This window comes from Acinonyx jubatus, chromosome D1 (genome assembly GCF_027475565.1).
Source record: "Acinonyx jubatus isolate Ajub_Pintada_27869175 chromosome D1, VMU_Ajub_asm_v1.0, whole genome shotgun sequence".
NCBI classification, from domain to species: Eukaryota; Metazoa; Chordata; class Mammalia; order Carnivora; family Felidae; genus Acinonyx; species Acinonyx jubatus.
In genome coordinates, this window is record NC_069390.1 from 103,896,419 (window position 1) to 103,919,043 (window position 22,625).

General features: G+C 41.9%; 1 protein-coding gene across 5 annotated transcripts in view; it reads right to left on the bottom strand.

The window, feature by feature from the left end:
• POU2AF2 (POU class 2 homeobox associating factor 2) overlaps window positions 1-22,625 on the bottom strand; it is a 483,397-nt gene that overhangs the window by 8,866 nt on the left and 451,906 nt on the right. For all 5 annotated transcript variants that reach the window (XM_053204129.1, XM_053204130.1, XM_053204128.1 and 2 more), the window contains one exon: window positions 17,863-17,972. Coding sequence is in view for 1 of the 5 variants with exons in the window: in XM_015082702.3 (XP_014938188.1) it covers window positions 17,863-17,972 (110 nt within the window). In the remaining 4 variants the exon portion in view is untranslated. The remainder of the gene's footprint in view (window positions 1-17,862; window positions 17,973-22,625) is intronic.

Here is a 22,625-nt window from a genome sequence, read left to right on the forward strand (position 1 = left end):
TAGGCCTCTCCCTAATTTATGTGACTGTGCTATTTTCTGGCATTTTAGGTTGTTTCTTTATATTGCATCTTTCCAATTAGACATCATAATTATCATCATTTTTTAAGAAGTTTACTTATTTATTTTGAGAGAGAGAGACAGAGAGTGAGCGAGCAGGGGAGGGACAGAGCTAGAGGGAGAGAGAGAATCCCACGCAGGCTCGGAGATATCAGTGCAGAGCCTGACTTGGGGCTCGATTCCCTGACTGTGACATCATGACCTGAGCTGAAATCAAGAGTCAGACGCTTCACCGACTGAGCCACCCAGGCTCCCCATCATCATTTTATTAAGTAAATCTGTATTAGATTTACTTATGTATTCACTATTTTCTTTGCTTACTCTTCCTCCAGACTATTTTTGTTTTAGGATTCATTTTCCTCCTTCTGGAGTAATCCTTCAGGGGCACCTGGGTAAAGCCTGTTTGAGATGCTCTCTCCCTTCCTCTCTGCCCCTCACCCCCTCTCTCTAAAAAGTAATCCTTCAGAAAATTCCTTTCCTGTAGGTGATGTTGGTGGTAAAATGCTTCAGTTTTTATTTGCCCTGAAAATATCATTTCTTTTTCTCTTGTACTTAAAAGGGAACATTGCCAGGTTCACAAATGTAACTTTATAGTTCTTCCTGTCTCACCACTTCAAAGATGTCACCCCACTGTCTCAGCTTCCATGATTGCTCTTGACCTTATAGTTATTCTTTAGACAATTTTTCTTTCCTTTATGCTTTTTAAAAAGAAATTATTGTGGAAGTATAGTTGAACACAATGTTACATTGGTTTCAGGTGTACAAATGTAGGGGTTTGTCAATTCTACACATTACTCAGTGCTTACCCACGGTAAGTGGAGGTGCCCTCTGACACCATACAATGTTACTCTAATATTACTGGCTATGTTTCTTGGGCTGTACTTTTTTTTCATCCCTATGACATTCATTTTATAACTGGAAGTTTGCACCTCTTATTCCCTTCACCTAATTCACCCATCCCCTCCCCCCATGTATATATATGTTGAAAGACTTGGACTGCTTCCAAGACACTTGGACTGCTTCCATAAGTTGGCTATTGTAAATAATGTTGCAAGAAACGTAAGGGTGCATATATCTTTTTGAATTAGTGTTTTTGTTTTCTTTGGGTAAATACCCAGTCATGGAATTACTGGATCATATGGTATTTCTATTTTTAACTTTTTGAGGAACCCCCATACTGTCTTTCACAGTGGCTGTACCACCTTGCATTCCCACCAACGGTGCAAAAGGGTTCCCTTTTTCTCCACATCCCCCCAACAATTGTTTCTTGTGTTTTTGATTGTAGCCATTCTGACAGGTGTGAGGTGATATCTCATTGTGGTTTTGATTTGCATTTCCCTGATGATGAGTGATGTTAAGCATCTTTTCAGGTGTCTATTGGACATCTGGATGTCTTCTCTGGAAAAAAAATCTCTTTAGGTATTCTGCCAATTTTGAAAGTCTCTGCTTTTTAATATACTCCTTTGTCTTCAAATTTCTTCAAAGTGACCTCATTTTAACTCTGGAAAAGTTTCAACTGTCCTCTCTTTAAATATTGTCTTGTCTGTATCGTCCTCATTCTCTCCTTCTGGGGCTCTGTGAAGATGTTTGTTAAACCTTTTACCTTCACCCTCTATACCGAAAACCTCCCATTATACTCTCTATATCCATGATTTTCTGTTCTATATTTTGGTATAAATTGCTATCGACTTCTTCAGAAATACATCCAGTTCACTAATTCTTTCTTCAGCTAATTTGTTTTATTTATTTATTTATTTATTTATTTATTTATTTATTTATAAGTTTATTTATTTTGAGAGATACAGAGACAGTGTGAGTGGGGGAGGGGCACAGAGAGGGAGGGAGAGAATCCCAAGCAGGCTCCACACTGCCAGCACACAGCCCAATGTGGGGCTCAAACTCAAACTGCGAGATCATGACCTGAGCTGAAACCAAGAGTTGGACGCTCAACCAACTGAGCCACCCAGGTTCCCCCTCATACGTTGTGTTTTAAACATTGTCAATGAATACATATTTTTTCATTTATATAAATTCCACATGATTTTTTAAAAAAATCCACCACCTAGTGATTTCTGTTAGTCTCAAGTTGAATGTTTGCTACTTATTAAGTGACTGCGTATTTTGTATTTGGTAGTTCTAATACCTAAAAGCTTTAGGCATTTGAATGTATTGTTTATTGTTTATGCTGACTCTCACTCATCCTGGTTTGCTTCCTTATGCATTTGGCAATCTTTGATTGAAACTCATATCTGGTTAACCTTCATCTGTGAAAATCTGGGGTTCTAATTTGAGATTGTTTTCCTCCAGAAGATTTATGTTTGTATTTCTGGGGAGCCAGCTCCCTTCCCGGTTCCCCGGTTAATCTTGGAGTCCCAAGTTCAGCTCCAACCTTGGCAACTGTTTAAGGACTGTCATGCATAAAGCTAACTTGGACACCTGTTCTCAGGGGAACTTGCCTTTTTGGTGTGATCACCTTCTCATCATCCAATGTCTTAATTTCTCATCAAACAGTTTCCCCAGCCTCCCATACCAGCACTCCTTGCCCCTCTTCCCCCAGCCTTGGAGACTTCCCTTACTTCCTGCCAAGTCAACAAACTCTTACTAAAATGTGTTTTATGCAGGACCCAGTTTTGTTGTGGGTGAGATCTCCCCACCCCCAGACCATCTAGTCTGACCCAAACAATTGAGCACCTAAATATTGAGTACCTAAATTAGACATAGATACCTTTCTGTTTTTTACACAGCACAAAATATTTTATTTCCTCCTAATTTCCAAATTCTCTCACAGAGATTTAAATTACAATAGAAGTAATTCATAAACCCATACTTGCCATTTCATAGACAAACTGTTAAGCATGTGCCCAGATGTGTTATATGTATTATCTCATTTAATTATCACCACAGTCCCTAAAGAGAGGGAATATGATTCTCATTTCAATGATGAGGGAACTGAAGAGTAGAGAAATAACCCAAGTTCCCAAATGGGTGGAGGTGATGGTGATCGTGGTGGATGGACTCAAATAAGGACCTTTGGAATTTCAGATCCTATTCATTAACTAATATGCCATGCTGTCCTCCAAGCATTTTAATATCTCAAAAATAAAAATAGAAAAATTTCCTATGTAGTTAATTTTTTTTAAGTATATAGGAGACTTGGGGACATCCAGAGAGAGCATGTAATTATACCAAAGCTCACAAAGAAGACTGCCACTTTCCTGTCTGACACCTACATATATATATATATATATATATATATATATATATATATATATCTCCTTAGTCCTCCAATGGACATACTATTTTGGGGGGTCAGCTTTACTGAGGTACAATTTACATATAATAAAATTCCCAAATTTTAAACATACAACTTGATGAATTTTGACAAATTTTGACAGACTCCTGTGACCCACCACTATAATCATGACCTAAAACATTTCCATCAGATTAGTTGTTTTATAGCGATACTGAGCACTGCCCTCTCTGTGGTGGCCTGGGAAATATTTAGGGGGGTGGATATAAAAGGCAATGATCACGCACCCTGTCAACTGGCCTCACAGAACATAGAACTGAGTTCCAACGGCCCTGTGTAGGGACTGGAAAGGATCTCCCTGGACAGAGTTCAGGGCTGGCACTTACTCCCCATCTCCTTCTCAGACCTCATAGGTTGAGGAGGAACAGGCTACCATGTGAGTCCTTAGCACGCGCCCTCGCTGTCATCGCACGTGTGAAGGGAAAGCTCACGTCCCCTTCTTCCTGTTTCAAGATACTATGTTCACACAGTTGCCTCTGATCATATGAATTCTCCAGAAATAATATTGAAATTAATACTGAAGAGCCCATAACTTTTGACCAAGCAAGATGGTATATAATTTTTATTTTGCATATAGCAAACAACAGGATCTCACAATGCCAGGTAGCCAAATTCAGAGGTTTATATTTGAATGAAATTTGCCAGTCTGCAACTTCCTGTAGCTAACACAGCAGCCTCACAGCTGCCCCAAAAGCCCCTCCATGAAAATGAGTTAATTTGAACTAATGGGTCATCCAGGCAGTGAAGTGATAAGATTAGGAGTTTCACCTTGAGTACATTTATTGTCATTTTTATGACCCAATAATATTTTCAGTTGCCAATCTGGTTGAAGAAATATACTGAAATGTATAAGGAAAAGATCTCCGACTAGTATAAGATTTTTCACACTGTTATATAATTTATTTCTAAATTCTAATGACATACTTTAGAATGTAGCTCTTTAATCTTAAAGATAATTGCTACTAATTAGTAATTATTACTAATTACTAATAATAATCATAGCCACTCGTGGATAGCTGGGCTTCCTTTTAAATTTCTATTTGTTTTCGAAAGAGAGAGAGAGAGAGAGAGAGAGAGAGAGACAGAGAGACAGAGTGTGAGAGGAGGAGGGGCAGAGAAAGAGGGAGGTACAGAAGCAGGCTCCAGGCTCCCAGCTGTCAGCACAGAGCCCCAAGAGGGACTTGAACTCATGAACTGTGAGATCATGACCTGAGCCAAAGTCAGATGCTTAACTGACTGAGCCACCCAGGTGCTACGAAGGCACGCAGGCACCCAGCTGGGCTCCCCTTTAAAGGAATTCATAGCCGTCTATATATTTAATACCTCATTGTCATCACACCTATGGTTGAGAGAGGGGTTGAGGATACTATACTGTACATTCTAAAACCTTGTTTTAATATCTGAATTTAGGGGGACCTGGGTGGCCCAGTCGGTTAAGCGTCCGACTCTTGGTTTTGGTTCAGGTCATGATCTCACGATTTCGTGACTTCAAGCCCCATGTTGGGCTCCAAGCTGACAGCGTGGAGCCTGCTTGGGATTCTCTGTCTCCCTCTCTCTGCCCCTCCCCCACTTTCACTATCTCTGTCTCTCTCAAAGTAAATAAATAAACTTAAAAAAAATAATATCTGAATTTAGACCCATCATAAGTCATACGATTTTCCTCCAGCTTTGAAATTAATATAAAGTTAATGCTGGATGTAACACAATTAGTCTTTCAGTGGATCTCCATGTTAGGTTGGAATATCTTCTTCTTCCAGAAGAGAATGGGCATAGAGAATCAGATGCCTTACTTAATGTTAAACCATGCAGTAGAACCAGGAGCATTCTGATTGGTGTGAAATCTTATACTGTGAATAAACTATACTAACCTTGCTCTAATGAACTTTATTAGTTTTGCAAAGTTTGAAACAGGTTTTGATTTGTGGGCCACTTATCTGAGTTCCATGGTAATTAGCCATAGGTAAGAAAAATATTCCACAGTGAATAGGAACTATAGTTAGAAGCATCTACCATGTGCCAGGTGCTTTCTATAAGGCTATCTTATTATAAACTAAATACTATCACCTCAGTTTTATAAACAAGGAAACCGAGCATCTGAGAAGATAAATAATATGCCCAAGATCCCATGTCTAGTAAGTTACGGAACTAGCTGTAAACCCAGAGTCTCTGCCTCCCATATTTCTGCTCTGTCAAGCTCTCAGTGACCTAATAAGCAAGTTCTCTGCACATGCCCCTTCCGTCAAACCAGATATTTCCCGGGCACCTCTGATGTGCATGTCACAGTGCTGTGTAGACAAAACGCCACTCAGAGGCTTGGATTGGGATCCACTTAGGGAGACAAGCCAGTTCGTGGTAGATTAAATATGGTCACAGTTTCTTTGCAGCCCACCCCCCCACCCCCCATTAAGAAGTGGAGTCTGTCCCGCTACCCCTCAGGTCTAGGATGGTTTTGTAACTTTCTCTGACTAACAGCATGTAGCAGAGGTGATGATGTGTGCACTTCAAACTCTAGGCATCAAGAGCACTTGCAGTTTCACCTTTGCTTGAAATCCTGCCTTATGATCTCCTCTTCAACAAGTCAGTCTCAGCTCCTGGAGTATGACTGACTGTGGAAGTGAATTCCATCACTCCTGCCGAGGGCCAGAACTGACTGCCAGATATGGGAAGGAGGCCATCTTGGACTTCCAACATGGTGGAACCTCTGGCTAAGTGCAACCGCATGACTGAGCCCCGAGGAACATCCGGCCGACTCACAGGATTGTGAGAAAGAATATGTAAGTCTCAACACCTCCTAAGGTCAGGGTAGGTTCTCATGCAGCAATAAGTAGCTGATGCAGATGTACCCAGGAAAAAGTAACTCACGGATGCCAATCCAGGCTAGATTATACAATGTGGAGGCAGAGTGGAGGGGAGTTACTGCCTTGGGGAAAGGTGACTGAGTCCATTATATTGTGGGAGATATTGGAGTCCTAGTTTCCAAGTGCATGGTACATACTCTACATATTTAATTGATTTAGTAAAAATGTATCACGTGCCTACTATGCATCAGGATTGTGTAATTTCCAGAAATAAAAAGGATAGGGCATGGGTTCTGTTCTTAGGGAGCAAACAGTTTCATAGGAAAGACAGTTGCACAACTGTATAAATGGGGTTGGGAGGACTAGCATTTCATGAATATTTACTTCATGCCAGATTCTGTACCAAGCAGTTGATATATATGGGTGTGTGTTTCATCGTTTTTATTAATGGCTCCTATTTTTGTGCTTTGTGTCTTCTGCTCTGCACTAAATGATTTGTGCAACATTATCATTAAATCCTCACTAATGAAATAGATGGTTGTAAGTTATTATCTCTAGACTACAGACTGCAAAACTAATAGACGGTATAATGGACTTGTCCAAGGTTGCAAAGCCAGGAAGGGATGTAGCTTGATTTAGTGCAGATGGGGGGTGGGGGGTGGGGGTGAGCATGAGGGCTGGGGGTGGAGGTGAGTTGCCGTCTTGGGGGAAGGTGACTGAAGACACTATATCGTGGGAGGTATCTGAGTCCAGTTTTGAAGGATGAAAGGAGATCAGTAAGCAGACCGGGTAAGGGGCATTGTACTTGAGGAGAAAAGCAAAGGCTTGAATGTGAGGCTAGCATGTCACAGACACGGAAATGTGTGCAGGAAGTGTGCAGAGAGAAAGCTGAAGAGAAGCTGGTGGAGGGTGTGGGAACCAGCTTCTAAAGGGTCCAGTAGCAGGCAATGGTCGTGGAGAAGTTCCTTAGCCATGCAGACATAGTGGTTAGCGGTATTGTAGGAAATTTAAACTGGCGCTGAAAATGATGGGTCAGAAATGGACGATGGGTGAGGGCAAGGGCTCTTGTAACTGAACAGAGGTCCAGCGGTGAGGGTCTGATGGTTCTCCTTAGGGGAGGAGTGTCAGGAGGCCAGCAGGCGATTTTTTTTTTTTTTCAAACTCTCTTTGGCTTTGTCTTAGAGCCTGCCAAGGGTTGGTCCTCGCCGTGGGAGTGTTGAGGGCTGCTGGCCACCTGTCCCAGTTGTACCAGTTCCCAGGGCTCTTTCTCTCTTTTCTTCTTTATCACCACCTTCCCCACTGATGCTTGGCCCTTCTCCCTCACGCTGTGCTTTCACAAAGCAAAAACCCCTACGTTCTTAAATGATTTGATAATATGTTGTATAGGTCCAATCCACAAGCCAATAAAAATTTGTGAGGAAGGAATATTGACAGATGTATCCTTAAAAACATTTGCCACAGGTCTACAAAGCCTAGATTACAGAGGAGGATTTATCTCGCAAAGAAACAGCTCATCTGGGTTTGCGCAGTTTGTTTTCATTATCACCAGCCTCTGGCAAAGTAGGTACTATGTAATCGATATAAAATGGAGAACATAAAAGGGTTAAATGATTTGCTTAAGGCCTTCAAAGGTATAGAGTTAAAAGGAACACTAAAAGTCTTGTTGAGGTTCTTTCTTGGGGGAGGGGATTTACCAGGAGAACATTAATTTATGCATTTTTATAACAGTGCTTGTAAATACTGAACACAGATTTTGATGTTCATTGACTTGTTGGTATAGCAACTTAATTTCTTTCTAATAAAGTGTCATAGAAAAATTCTGGAAGACTGTACATGAAACTCAGTATGGGAAATAGAACAAGGGGAATGGGTAAGCAGGAGAGGTCATGGACTTCTATTATTTACTTTATACCCTCTATTCTGTTTGAAAATTTCCCATGCATCCTTTTGTAATTAAAACACCTAGTTAATAAAAGTTTAAAAATAGAATTCAGGTCCTTTCTTTATTGCAAATCTCAAAATTAAAAAAACAACAACTGTGATTCCAAGTGTCTTACATTTCTGGTGTATGGACTATTTTACGTCCTTGGGAGAGCTAACACAGTTATACAATTCCAACCTTCTGACAATTTCTTGAAATTCTACTGTTAAAACTCTCCTGCTTGGCACAAAACTATGTCCAGGCTGTCTCTGTGGGTAAGTGATTTCTGTTGCCTAAGTTACAAAAGGAAACACTTTTTTTTTTTTTTTTTTTTACCCCCGGTGTGCCTTTGGAATGCTATTTGTATTTATGTAGCTAAGTAATAACAACGGCAGCCACTGGGATGCTCGTTGATAAATGGTCCTGCACACCATGGCCAGAACAGAATCTGCAGAACTTTAGCCCTTCCAGACGGACTTGGCATGGCAGTTTCACTGCAAACCTGATTATTTTTGCAAGCTGCATGAAAGAATTCACCACCAGGAAATATTTTAGATTTCGTGATAGTTAAGCAACAACAACAACAACAACAACCTCAGAACCAATAGAGCAGCTGAAAAAATAAGTTGCTTGCAAAAGGTCTGCCTTTATTATTATTATTTTTTAAGAAATTCTGCAATTGTGAAGGAGCAGGTGGTTGGGTGGAGAACATCCAGAGCCCTGGAAATGTGGTTCAGTTCTATAAACAAGTCAGGATAGTGGGCTAATTAAAGTCAGACAATGGGCTATTTTGAAAGGCATAGATCAAGCATTCATTCAAATGAGTGCCAAGGACATAATATGTACCTCTTGTATTCAAACATTGGCATTTTGAGTTTAGAAAGCATTGCCTGCTCAGAAAAAAATTTTTTTTCTTTTTTAATTCTTTCTGGGCTCATGAAGGGGGTTGGTTGGCAACGTTAACAAGCAATATGCAAAGCGCTGAGCTGTAAGAGGGAGCAAAAGGTTAGGGGCAAGACACTCCCAGGGTGGACCCTGATCACCTCGAAAACATTACAAATAAATGGAACATTACAAATAAATGGATCCGTCTGCTGGCAATTCAGAAAAAAAGTAGCAAGGGCAAGTGAAATGTACTTATTAAAGAAAAATTATAGTTTTCCTAAGAGATTTAGTAATCACCACAAAGAGAGCAAGGACTTCTAAAAAATAAGAAAAAATAAAACACTAGCAAAGCAGAAAGACACACACTGGGTCATCCGATGGCCATCTGCTGTGCGCAGGCAACTGGGGAAATCTTACTGAAGTAAAGTCACATTGTAGGATGAGAGGTGACATAATTAGGAGAGTTTATTTTGAGAGAGAGAGAGCATGGGAGGGACAGGGAGAGAGAAAGAGAGAGAGAGAGAGAGAGAGAGAGAGAGAGAGAGAGAGAGAGAGAGAATGAATATCCCAGGCAGGCTCTGCATTAGTACAGAGCCTAACACAGGGCTTGAACTATCAAACTGTGAGATCATGACCTGAGCCGAAGTTGGATGCTTAACTGACTGAGCCACCCGGGTGCTCCAAACATAATTTGTATAGTAAGTTTTAAGAAAGCAGGGAAGAGAGTATGGGTATTTCTTGCACTTTGTATGTCTTCAGAGCTTGGGACTACTGTCCAAATCGTACCCTTCTTCTAACCATGGATTCAATTTAACATATACATGCTCTGTTCTTAGATTTGACAAGACAGTGCTGCAATGGCTGTGATTTCTTCCTTGAAGAAGGAGGGTGTGGCCAACTCCCTAAATTTAAAGCATGGATAATCAGTTCGTAGTCTTATTTACAGCTGCTTCTTTCTTCTTTTGGCGTCTTCATTGTTGTAGCACCACCATTAGAATACCAAGGTGAAGTAGCCCAAGATATAAATTGTCCAAGTTCTAGTAGGTTTGGGGAGGTATTTCTGGATTAAAATTAGATATTGATATCAGTCAAGGCTTCTGTCTGTCTTTAGCATGGAATACTAAAAATTGGCTTAGTGTCTAGGAAATGAGACCATTGGTGGTCCCCTCTCTTCATCTTTTCCCATACTTTCATAAGAAGTTGACAGTATAAGGAAATTACTCTCCCCTTTCCTTAGTGGCTATTATATTTGTTAGGAATATGCATAGGAGCCATTAGTGTGTAAAACTATGGGAGACCGCATGGAAACTGGGAGAGCATCTAAACGGTGGATCACCAGGGACAGCAGGCCAACTCAGATGGTAAGCTCTGCTTTTCCCTAGGTTCATGGATCTCTTTCAGCCCTCAAGAGGGAGCCAACAGGGTCTCTGCCTTCTCACGTGGTGGAGTGGCATTCTACATCCATTCCCAGGACGAAGCCAGGGGATACCAGCTTCTCAGGCAGCTAGATAATACTAAAGAAACCGCACTTCATTGAAAGTCATAGCAGGAGAGTAAGCGATAGGGAAGAAGAAAGGTCAGGGAGAAATGGGTTGGGTGAGGAAGGACCTAGGGATCTCCAGGAGGGCAGCAAAGGGTGCTGCAAGGTCAGATGGTATGCTGTGACTCCGGTTCAGGAAATGTTTTCCTCTTTTTATAGAGAGGGCCAGGTGTCATGGTGAGCCCAAGAGACCAGAGGTGCAGGAGTGGTGGGGAATGACAGGGAATATTCTGGAAGCAAGTTCTAGGACAGAGCTAGAGATAGGTTCTAGAAGGAAATTAAGAACTTTTTGTGTCTAGTTCTTTCTAGGATGTCTGGGTGTCACGGGAAAGGAGAGTGCTGCTTCTGGTTCAGGCTGGGTGTGGCATCATCTAAACAACCTACAGAAGCACTGCAGGGATGGGTGGGTTGAGAGGGAGCAAAGGTCATGACCAAGACCCAACATCATGTATGGAATCTGAAGCAGAAGCCCTGAGGCAAAGTGGTTATTCCAAAGCTAGTCCTTCCTTGGACCAGAAATGTAAATTAAAAAGGCAACAGGAAGCAATCCAACAAACCTGGGTCACATCTAAGCTCCATCACTTTCTACCTGGCATTTACTCTTCTCAGCTGCAAAACAGATGTGAGTGCCATCCTCTCAAGGCCACTGGGCTTCTTGTTGATAAATGACATATATTTTATTATCAATGACATATATTTTATTTTTAAAAAAAATTTTAAGGTTTATTCGCTTTTGAAAGAGAGAGACAGAGCACAAGTAGGGGAGAGAGAGAGGGAGACACAGAATCTGAAGCAGGCTCCAGGCTCTAAGGTGTCAGCACAGAGTCCAACACGGGACTCGATCTCACGGACCATGATCATGACCTGAGCCAAAGTTGGACGCTTAACCGACTGAGCCACCCAGGCGCCCCAATGACATATATTTTAAAGTATATAAGTGAAAATATTTATAAGTCTATCAGTAAATGATAATGATTATTATTAAAAATTCTCATCTGCCCCAGAGAGAACTGAGGTGACAGAAGGAGATCTGGGCTTTGAAGTCACCTCAACTGTCTCACCCGTACTGATCTTTGACTAGATATTAAAGTTAGTGTCAGAACATTTGCAGTGTGCATAATTGGTCTTGGGCTTTCTGTGACTTTTCTGTTCCCTATTCCCTTGAAAACTCAACTTGCAAAGCTCTACCTGAACCAGAGGAAAGGAGATATATCTTTCTCAGAACAAAGAGGGGTTCAGCTTGGCTTTGGAAGTTGGGGAGAGGGTGTCAGTGGGTGGGACATGTTCTGAGGTCAGGAAAAGCTATCAAGTCATATTGAATACTGAAATGGGAAGAATCTAACCCTCCCCTTCTACTCACAAGGACACTGAGGCCCAGAGAGAAGGAAGGAATCGCCCAGGACCACTGAGAGCCAGAAGGAGGGGTTGAAACAGACTGAGGAAGGAACTTTTCTGTTTTGATGTAGAAGAGATGTCTTGGATGTGTTTTCCAAAGCTTCAGAGAAACCAAAGAGATCTTGAGATGCTATAATAAACAGTTGCCAATTCCATATATATATATTTTTTAACACTTCACAAGAAATCCAAATGCAACTCACAGATATGGACATCCCAGTGTTTATACTCAGTGGTAACTGAAGTGTGCATGTGATTGATACTGCAAAACAGCAGCTGGATATATAACTAAGCAAAACTCTAACTAGCAGTCTTGATCGAAAGGCAGACAGTTATGATGGATGGAGCTAGGCAACACACATCTGGCTCACAGAGGTTCGCCATCTCTCCATAAAGATCAAACACTTCCAATTACCCTATGCCATAAATGCACTATCTGGCACTCACTTACCTGCTGTTACTCCAAATTTGTCATCGATATGTACTATTGTCAGACTTCTTCCTGTGTTTACAATGTTTTCCTTCCAGAAATAATTAGGACATATTGTGAACCAAGACACCCAGCTGACAATATGGCCTTATCCTATGTGTTCGGGGCATGGACATTTTATCAGCTCATTTAAATGTAAGGATTTAGGAAAATACACAAAACAAAAGCAATTGTAAGTAGTTATGATGTGGAAAGCAAACATTCGAGGTTGATGTGAAAGAATCATGACAAGTGGAAACAGTTAACTTTTGGTTTGTATATGTATAATACATAGAATTCAAAATATAATCCAAATCCATTTCCCACTTGGGATTTATCTCCTTAACATTTTCTTTAGTTCAGGCCTTCCAAAACACCTCAGAAGTCTTCGTGTATTTTCCCTCACATTTACGTAGAATATTAATTTAAAATAACTTTCATATCTATTTCCTTGTTGGTCCTCACTATAGCATATTTTGAGGAGTGAGCAAGAGAGTGATTAGGATGTCCATAAACCAATAAAATAGACTGAACAGCAGACCCTGATCCCAGGCTGTTCATAATCTCTTCCAAACTGCCTTGTAAGTCCCCATTCTGCGGCACAATTTTTACTGCAAACTGATCTCTGCTTCCTACTTAGTAAGTTGAAATTTTCCCCCTCATGCCAGCTGTTATGTACTCAAGGCTTTTAAATGAATCTTTATGATAGCTTAAGAAAAACTTGATTAGAAAGCTCAATAGCCTGCAAATTGTTCATTGGATTTCAAAGCAAAATGAAAAATTGTCGCTATGAGCCTCACTGCATCTTCTTGTTAAATCCTTTTTTTCCTGTACTATAAATAACTGAGAGTTAACTAAATTTTGTGATGTTATTAAAATTTTTCAATGATTTGCTTTTATGAAACTCAAGTGAAATAGTGTAATTGAAAAAACATGCAAGAAAAACCTACATCAAAAGTCTCATTATTTATATTTTTTGGTACTAGATGTGGGTGAATGGCTCACAGTTTAAATATTCTGCTAGAAAATGTAGGAGTGTGGTAAAGGATGACCCAGAAAGATTTGAGAAAGAAAGAGAAAAACCATTATTTAAAAACAGATGTCCACAGTAATAGTGTGAAACCACAGACAGGATCATGGCTAAGATGTATAAAAATGGTTTTAGGTCCAGTCTTTGGTGAAAATCTCTTTGGTGAAAGGAATTTCTTTCTCTTTGATTCCTACTGCAAAGATGTGAAAAACATTAAAACATTTCACGGTATCAAAAACAGATGTTCTGGAAGGAAATTGCGGTAACGATGGACTAACACAGCCTGTGTAAACTTATCAAAGTGTTGTCGCAAAGAAAAGAACACCAATTTGGGCATCAGATGGATACTTCCTAAAGGATACTTATCCAGAGGGAAGCAGCTTTCATCATATACGTGCATTAGCTTCCTAGGTCTGCGGTAACAAATGACCATAAAGAGTCAGAAATGTCTATCAGTTCTGGAGGTCAGAAGCCCAAATCAATGTGTTGCTAGGTCTGTGCTCCCCATAGGACCCTAGGGGAGAATCCATTCTTTGCCTCTTCTAGCTTTTGGTGGCCACCCACATTCCTTGGCTTATGGCTGCATGACTCCAGCCTCTGCCTCCTGACCCCACTGCCTCTTGCTCTTTTGTGTGTCTTCTCCTCTGTGCGTGTGTCTCTCTCAAACCCTCTCTTAGAAGGATGCATGGGATTGCATTCAGAGTCATGCAAGACAAAATCTACTTGGATAATCTGAGTAAGTGCCTCCTCTTAAGATCCTTAACTTAATCACATGTTTTGCCACATAAGGTAACATTCATAGGTTCCAGCGTTTTGATGTGGGATCATTGGGAGGGTCCACTTTTTGGCCAGCACACTCTATGGTAAAACCACATGGTAGGGTCTCCAACCTCCTCAAGTTAGCCTCTGATTGGTTATTACCCATGCTGCCAGTAGCCAAGTTTGAACATGATCTTGTTAGGATGGCTTCCCTAACCAAACATATTCAAGATATTCAACCCAGAGCTGCCTAGTGTATTGGCGTGAAAAAGAGAAGGTAGGCTCAGAATCATCCATCCAGTTAGAACCTCAAGTGCCCACCAGCAATGTGATTCTCCATGATTCCTGCTGAACAGGTTAGCATTTGCAATGAGGACAGTAATAGGACCTCTGAGGAATACGGTGTCTTTCTTGAGATACGCAGATATTCTAGAATAGTGGTTGACAGATGAACAGTAAAATCAATTCATGGAGGTAACTTAAGCCCAAATAACCATATTTTGGGAATATAGACATTTAATTACCCCAATTTAAGAGGTCATTCGAGTAGAGGATACGAGTAATACACTGGTGTTGAGACCCAGGTAAAAATATATGCAAACCTGTAGACAAGGCTAAGTTCATGCAGCCTATGCATTTGGTGCCTGAGAGTAAGTACCAGAATTAGGGCGGGTTTGCACCTTTCCTGTCCTAGAAATTCTTTCTCGATGATATATTTTCCTATATTTTGATTTTCCTTGTCTGAATATGCTATGGTCTGAATGTTTGTGTCTTTCCAAAATCCATATGTTGAAATCCTAATGCCCAGTGTGATGGTATTAACAAGTGGGAGGTGAGTAGGTCATGAGTGTGGAGCCCTCACGAATGGGATCAGAGGCCTTATAAAAGAGCCCCCAGAGAGTTCCTTAGACCCTTCCTTTACATGAGGGCATAATCAGAAGTCAGCAGTCTGCAACCCCGAAGAGGGTCCTACCATAATCTAGCCATGCTGGCACCAAAAACTTGGGACTCCCAGCCTCCAGAAGTCGGAGAGGTAAAATCTAGCTGTTGATAAGCCACCCAGGCTGTGGTGTTTGTTACAATAGCCCAACTGGACTAAGACAACATGAATCAGGGACTGTTCTACCTCAGATCCCAGTGATCTGTCCCTTTTAAATGTTGAATCAGGAGCCAGAAGACCTGCCATTTGCTAACTATGAAGCCTGAGAACAATCACTTCCCATCTCTTCTTCTCTTCACTGTTTCCGTCTGTTCAATGGGAAACCATGTGAATATCAATCTCACAGAGTTCGTGTGTCTGTCCGATGAGACGACATATGAAGAGGTGCCCTGTAAACCGGATTGTAGTCTTCCTAGCATGTGGCTATGCTCCTGGTCTTTCGTCTTTAGTCTGATGCTTGGTTATAGGGTCTTACATATATATTTTAAATAAATTGTATTTATTTTGAGAGAGAGCACACCTGAGTGGGGGTGGGGCGAGGGGCAGGGAAAGAGGAGAGAGAGAATCCCAAGTAGGCTCCACGCTGTCAGCACAGAGCATGACGGGGCTGGAATTCACGAACCGAGACATCATGACCTGAGCTGACATCATGACCTGAGCTGAAATCAAGAGTCAGACGCTTAATAGACTGAGCCACCCAGGTGCCCCTAGTCTTATATTTTTTTAAATGGATACACAGATTTTCTTCTCTACCAGGGTTTTTGGTGTTTAATGACATAGACCATGTATTATGTGTTTCTTGTATCCACTTTCACTATAACACTTTCAGTGTCACAGGGCCAACAGCAATAGCTCAACAAATTGTAATCTGGGTGGAGATAAGAACCTTGGCTGTGTGAGCGAACCCCTGCTCTGTACTCTATGGTAAAGTTCTCAACCTCTGGCGAGCAAAGGAATCGGCCAAGGGGCAGTTTGAAAAATGACCATTCCTTGGCTCCTGTCCAGTATCTCCACATTTGTATACATGGGACGGGACAAGGAATCTGCAGTTTAAAATGAAATCAAACAATATGTTTATTATGAATTATATTTATATTGTTATAGCACTGAGAGAGTAAAAACATCAAAAATTAAAGAAAACATACTATTTGATAGTCACAGATCTTGAGCAAAAATTGTTAGGTAGTTTTAAAAAGAAGAATATATTTATATATACCATTTGGAAATACTATGATTTCTTGTTTTTTTTTTTCTTCTTCTGTAATTCTGTATGGGATAGTGCCTTATCTTTGTATGTATATCTTGATGATGATGATGACGCCAAGGAGTGAGTTATAGCCTCACGCACACTGGGCAGATACAGTATCTGTTCCTTGACTGTGTTTTAACATCACTGTGATTCCTGTCTTCCCAATGCCTAGAACGCCCATTAGGTTTCACAATTCTGACTGTAGCTGTGGCCAAGACATCCACATTACTTCCACAAAGCTGTGGTTCATTAGAAGAGACTCTGAATTCTCTCTCTCTCTCTCTCTCTCTTCATTTCTTGATATGAAATTGGCATGGATATTTGTAACACACACCCCAGATGACTCTAAGCAGCCACTAAGAAACACTGTACTAGGAATAGACAGGGAGACGATGATTTTGATTTTCTTTTCGTCAGCTAAGCTCCGTTTGTTGCACCAGAAGAGAGGATGTGGTTTAAAATAAAAGAAGACAGAAGATGTGCAGTGAAAGCTCTTGGATGGGAGGAAATAGGATCTGGAGTTGGTTCATTTGAAACATGTCCCAGAAATTTGATCCCAGAGCAGCGTAGGATGCAGTGCCCATATCCTGAGCAGCCACAATGGAAGAACGGGTACCCATTGTGTACCAGCCCCTGTGCTGGGCGCTGTACGTCGTTACCACATTTGCTGTCATGTCCTGCATCCAGCAACGCACGACAGATGCCTGACATTCATGTTGTTACATTTTGCCAATAGACTAAGTGATTATAAACCCATCTTGCTAGCTAATTGCTATTTCCACTCTAGGAGCATTTTTGGAGATCTGGGTGCAACTACTTAAACGTTTTAAGTGCAGGGTAGAGCTATTTATGAAGACACGGATGGCAGATAGAGAGGTTTCAGACTTAAGACATCTCCAACTCGGATATTTCCATCTGATTTTGCTATACGGAGGGTTTTTCTAAGTTGTCTCCATCAGATTTAGAATAACGTGTCGATGAAGATTAGCATTGTCCCCACCAGCTAAGCCTTCATTAATTCACGATTGGGAGAAATGAAAAAGTCAGGACATATCATCCATTCTTTGCCATGAGCTGAGACAGCCAGCCAGTAAGTTCACAGAGCTCTCCAGGTTTTTGCCCATGGGTTGACATTTGTACCCCAATATATATTTTTTAACGTTTATTTATTTTTGAGGGACAGAGAAAGACAGAGCAGGAGCAGGAGAGGGGCAGAGAGAGAGGGAGCCATAGAATCTGAAGCAGGCCCCAGGCGCTGAGCTGCCAGCACAGAACCCAATGTGGGGATTGAACCCACGAACCGTGAGATCATGACCCGAGCTGAAGTTAGATGCTTAACTGAATGAGGTACCAAATAATGTTAATAATGGTAATTATATAGTGTGTGCTAAGTAAATGAGGGCTTTGCCATTGAGAATATGAGACTCAAGAGGAAAGAGCGGAGATAACTAGCTTTCAAAGAGGACTGAGGCCTCCAAAGACTTCAGAATGAATTAAATCGAGACTCACATTAAATCTTGAGTTACTTGTCTGCCGGGATCGTTTTTCCGCCAGTAAGTCTTTGACCGTGTGCTTCACTCTCACGCCTTGATACACGCGTTTGCTGTAGTCTCCTGTGACTTAAGCAAATGGAATAGTAACAATCAAATGTGGATAGAGTAATAGGTTAACCTCCCCAGGGACGCATTCAAGGCCTGACAATTGTGACACTGTTTGCTCACTGCAATGATAGACTTCTTGAATTTGCAGTGGCTCCAAAAGAGGACGTTTAGTCTTCCTTCCTTGATAGAAACTCATCCAAGTTCTGCGTAGGCAGAAAAAGCTCCCCCCTATTCCATCTTCTACGCAACAGCTCCTCAAAGCGTCCTCTTTTTTGTACTCTGACTTGTCAAGATTTATTCTGGGAAGGCTTATAATTTATGCTTTAATCGCAAGACAGGAATCAGATGCAACTTATTACCTGATGCAAAAGTTAGATTTGCATGCTTCAGTTTATGGAGTGACAGTATTCTTGCCGTATTGTATTTCTACCTGATGTGGGTGAGCAGGTCACCTGGACTGTTTTCAGATTGGGTTCCTGAGAAGAAAATCACGTGTTCCTGTTTACTGCACTAAATTAAGCAGTTTTTATTTTTGAAAATACAGTCTTTCGACACGGGGAGTTGCTGCTTTGAAACTAGGTCAAGGATAAGGGAAGAGTCGTTCAGTCATTCAACAAATATTTATTAAGCACTTACTACAAGCACCCACTGAACATATTACAGTGCTCAGTAATTTACCTGCATTATTTCACTTGAGCCATTTTAAAAAGGAAGGACCTGAAGTCTGGGGCTCAGTTATCTGCCAAGGTCTCATAGCTGCTAATAAGCCATAAGAGCTGGGATCCAGACGTGGGTCAGATTCTAACCCTAACAACTGGAAAAATTAGCTATTTTTTACCATGAAGAAATTACAGAGAGATAACAGACTATAGAGAAAAATGTGTCCCCAAGGTTCTGAAATTGACAGCTCTGTTTCTGGGGATAGTGAGTTCCTTGTTAGCGAGGGCGGTCAAGCAACGGTAGAAGAACCTTTTGTTTAGTCAATTGGAGAAAGCATTCAAGCAATAGATCGTAGTTAAACTGCAGGAATTATAAGATATTTTGTAAGTCTGAAATCACTGTTCTATTGTAGGTTGGATAGTTTCAATTCATTTTAACCGAGCTGTTGCTGGTGTATTAGCAATGCCACCTGGATTCGGTATCAGTGCACTAGGCAGGATGTACCCACGTGTACGCACATGTATACACATATCACCAAAAATATTCTCTACTCTGCTTAAACTGGTAGATAGTCTAGGATATATTTGACTTATGAGTCAAATACCATCACAAGGAGAATAAAAGCAAGGAAGAAAGGAAAAAATAACACAATCCAAACCAAAAGCAGAGCGACCCATGGGATGGAAGAGGTTGCTGGCCCAAAAAGCAGTGCCTACATGATCACATGTTACTCTAGTCACTGCGCCGGGACAATCGTAACCTCTCAGGCCCATTTTCTTTGTCTGTAAAATCTCTCTGCAGCGTTTTATAAGACAGGCATATGAAAATATGCCAAACTATTAAGTGTTATACAAAATGCCTATACAAAATTAAGAGGAAAAAAAAATCTAGGTTCCAAGGCAATGTATCATTTAGTTTAAATGAAGCCACCACACAAATGATTTCAGCAAAATAAAGTTATTTGAATGGTCCTTTCGGTATAATTTTAACAGGGTCTAATTTTGGCCTATATATCTTTTACTTAAAGAGGCTTGAAGTACTTTCAAATCAGCCTCCAATTTAAAACTTGATGACTTTACGTTTGTTCCGAAGGAAACTAAGCTCTGATTCTAGAGTGTATGCTTCGCTTTTGGAAAAGCCTAAGGCTACATTTACTCATCTGTGATGCATTGAAGTATTTCCTGTGTGTCAGGCATCCCCTCAGAGCTGGGGATGCAAAAGAATTTGCTATCTAGTGGGAGGAGAGAGGAGCTTAAAAAATAATTGTAATGTAAATGTGCTAAGGGCAAGAGCAGAGTCACGCCTAGGATATTCAGAAAAACACAGATGTGTCAATTCCTTATGAGGGCGGGGAGGGGCTGGGAGGGCAGGGGACAACACAGGCTGGAGGGATGCTGCCTAGTGATAGGAAGGTGGGCAAGAATATTCCAGACATTGAGGACCACAGGGGCAAAATCCTGGAGGCAGGAACAGAGCAAGGTGTGTGAGGGAGTGAGGGAGGGAGGCCAGAAGAGAAAAGAAACAGCCTCAGTCATGAAGCTTCTGGTGGGCAAAGGAGTTTGGACTTCATCCTGTCGGCAAAGAATCAATGGAGGCTTTTAAGTGAGGGGCCAATACGGTCAGATTTGCATTTTAGATAGGCTTTTCTGGCAGCTGTGTGGAGGGTAGATGTAAGAATCACAAAGCCACAGGGAGATCAGTCATGAGGTTCTAGAAGAATTCAGGCAAGAGATAATGGGGTCTGAGTAGTAGATAGGAGGGCAAGGAGCAGACACTTGAAAATTATTTCGGTGTGGGAGAGAAAGAAGAGGGAAGATTCGAGGGTGATTCTCGAGTTTTCCCCATGGGATTGATCTGGATACATAAGTTCTGGAGCCATCATGACGCTGGTGGTAAAGAAATCAGGAAGGAGGATGGAATTGCTGGTGGGAGGGGGGAGTGCTTGAAAGGTAGAGTCACATGACGGCACACAAAGAAACGATACCGTCCCGCACACCAGCATAAGCAGACCAGGCTGCTCCCATGGCCTGGGAGGATCAATATCTTGGAAACTCCTATCATCCTCATTCCTGACATACTGGTTGGGGAGCTCTGGACTAAATGGTTCCGGACAGAAGCCTGGGAGCATCCACAGGTGAAGTGTGGTCAGAGGAGGAAGAGAGACATGAAGAAGAATATAATTGAGGACATAGTTGGAGAGGAACCAGGAAAAGCCAGGCGAAGGAGGCATCACAGAATTCAGGGGAAGAGACTTCAGGAAAGAAGGAAAAAGTAGGAAGGGTGGCAGAACGGTCCAGAAAGATAAGGAAAGCAGGGCACTCACTGCTTTCAATTCAGTCAACCTTAGAAGAGAAACTCTGGAAGCCTAGCTAGAAGCCAGATAATAATGTCAAGGGCCAAGACAGGGAAGGAGATTTCTTCTTGAAGCTTGAATGAGAAAGGGAAGGAGGAGCTGGATGATAATTGCAGAGAAGTACAGGGTCAGGGAGAAGTTTGCATATATATAAATATGCAATATATACATGTATATACATATGTATACATATACACTATATATGTATATATATACAAGCAGAAGAGGGGCAAAGAGAGAGAGAGAGGGAGACCCAGAATCTGAAGCGAACTCCAGGCTCTGAGCTGTCAACATGGAGCCCAACGTGAGGCTTGAACTCACAAACCGTGAGATCGTGACCTGAGCTGAAGTCGGATGCGTAACCGACTGAGCCACCCAGGCACCCTGCTTACATTTTTATATCTATATATTTATGGGTGGCAGAGATTTGAGGATATTTGAGTAGGTCAGAGGGAGGGACTAAAGATTTAGGAAAAAGGGAGAAAATGAGGGAATGGGGTTGAAGAGGAAGCAAGAAATTGGGGGCAAGGGCATGAGTTGGCTCTCAACCCCCGAGACTAGGGTAAGGAAAGTCCAGAGAGGGGTGGCGGCCATGTGTGTGGTCAGTGGCTGAGACAGCTCTAGCGTGCAGGGGAGCAGCCTGGAGCAGGAGAGTGACTAGGGCACGAACAGTCAGAACAAGGCAGGGGGCAAAGCCAGACAGACAGGTCAAAGTGAGAATGCACCCCAGTGAGCCTCAAAGTGTGACCCCCGGACCAGCAGCACCAGCATCGCTAGGAACTTGCTAGACGTGCAGATTCTCACGCCCTACTCCAGATGTACTGAGTCAGAAACTTTAGGGCTGGGGCTCAGCAATTCATGTTTTAATAAGCCCCCCAGGTGATTCTGATGTTTTCTGAAGTTTGAGAATCACAGGTATACATAACAGTAAGGACTTTATAGTGCTCCTGTTCGGGTGGGGGCCAACCGTAGGTATTTGTGTATTCCTGGCGGGCCCAAAAGAGGAACGTCTGGTGATTACCAGTGGGAGTGGACACAGGTCTGAGAGAGAGGAGGGGGTGGGGCTGAAGGGGTCCAGCCTGGATCCCCTGTGGGTCTGCAGACAGAATTGGCTTCACTCTTCCCTGAAGGGCTTTTTAATTGGTGATTTCAATCTGACTCACCAATTTGTGCTTTATGTGTATGCCAAAAAGCCTAGAAGGAATACACCTATTTTAAATAAGCTTAACAAATAACCACACGGTAATTAATCGAGGGAGAAAGTTCGTAAGATGGCAAATAAACACATGAGAACTTCTGAAGGTTTGTCGTAAGCAGTCAATCTTACACACCAGTTGGCATGGACTTAGTGCAAAGCAGGGGCGAAATGCCACAGGGGATGCAAAAGAAGTTTAGAACATGTAGCAGATGTCCTCAAAGAGATCTCAGTTTGGTGAGAGAGGTGAGGTGTTCACATGTGAAAGAGTAGGGGAGGGGCAGAACACACATTGGGTGGTCGGTGACAGTTTTGGGGGAAGGGACGTGATTCAGGTGGACATGATTGCATGTGGATGAGTTAGGGACAGGGAGAAAGGTCTCTCGGGCGTCAGGCACGGCATGAAGGAACACAGAGGTGGGCAGGAACGAGGCAGGTGCGGACAGGGTAGGGAACTGGAGTA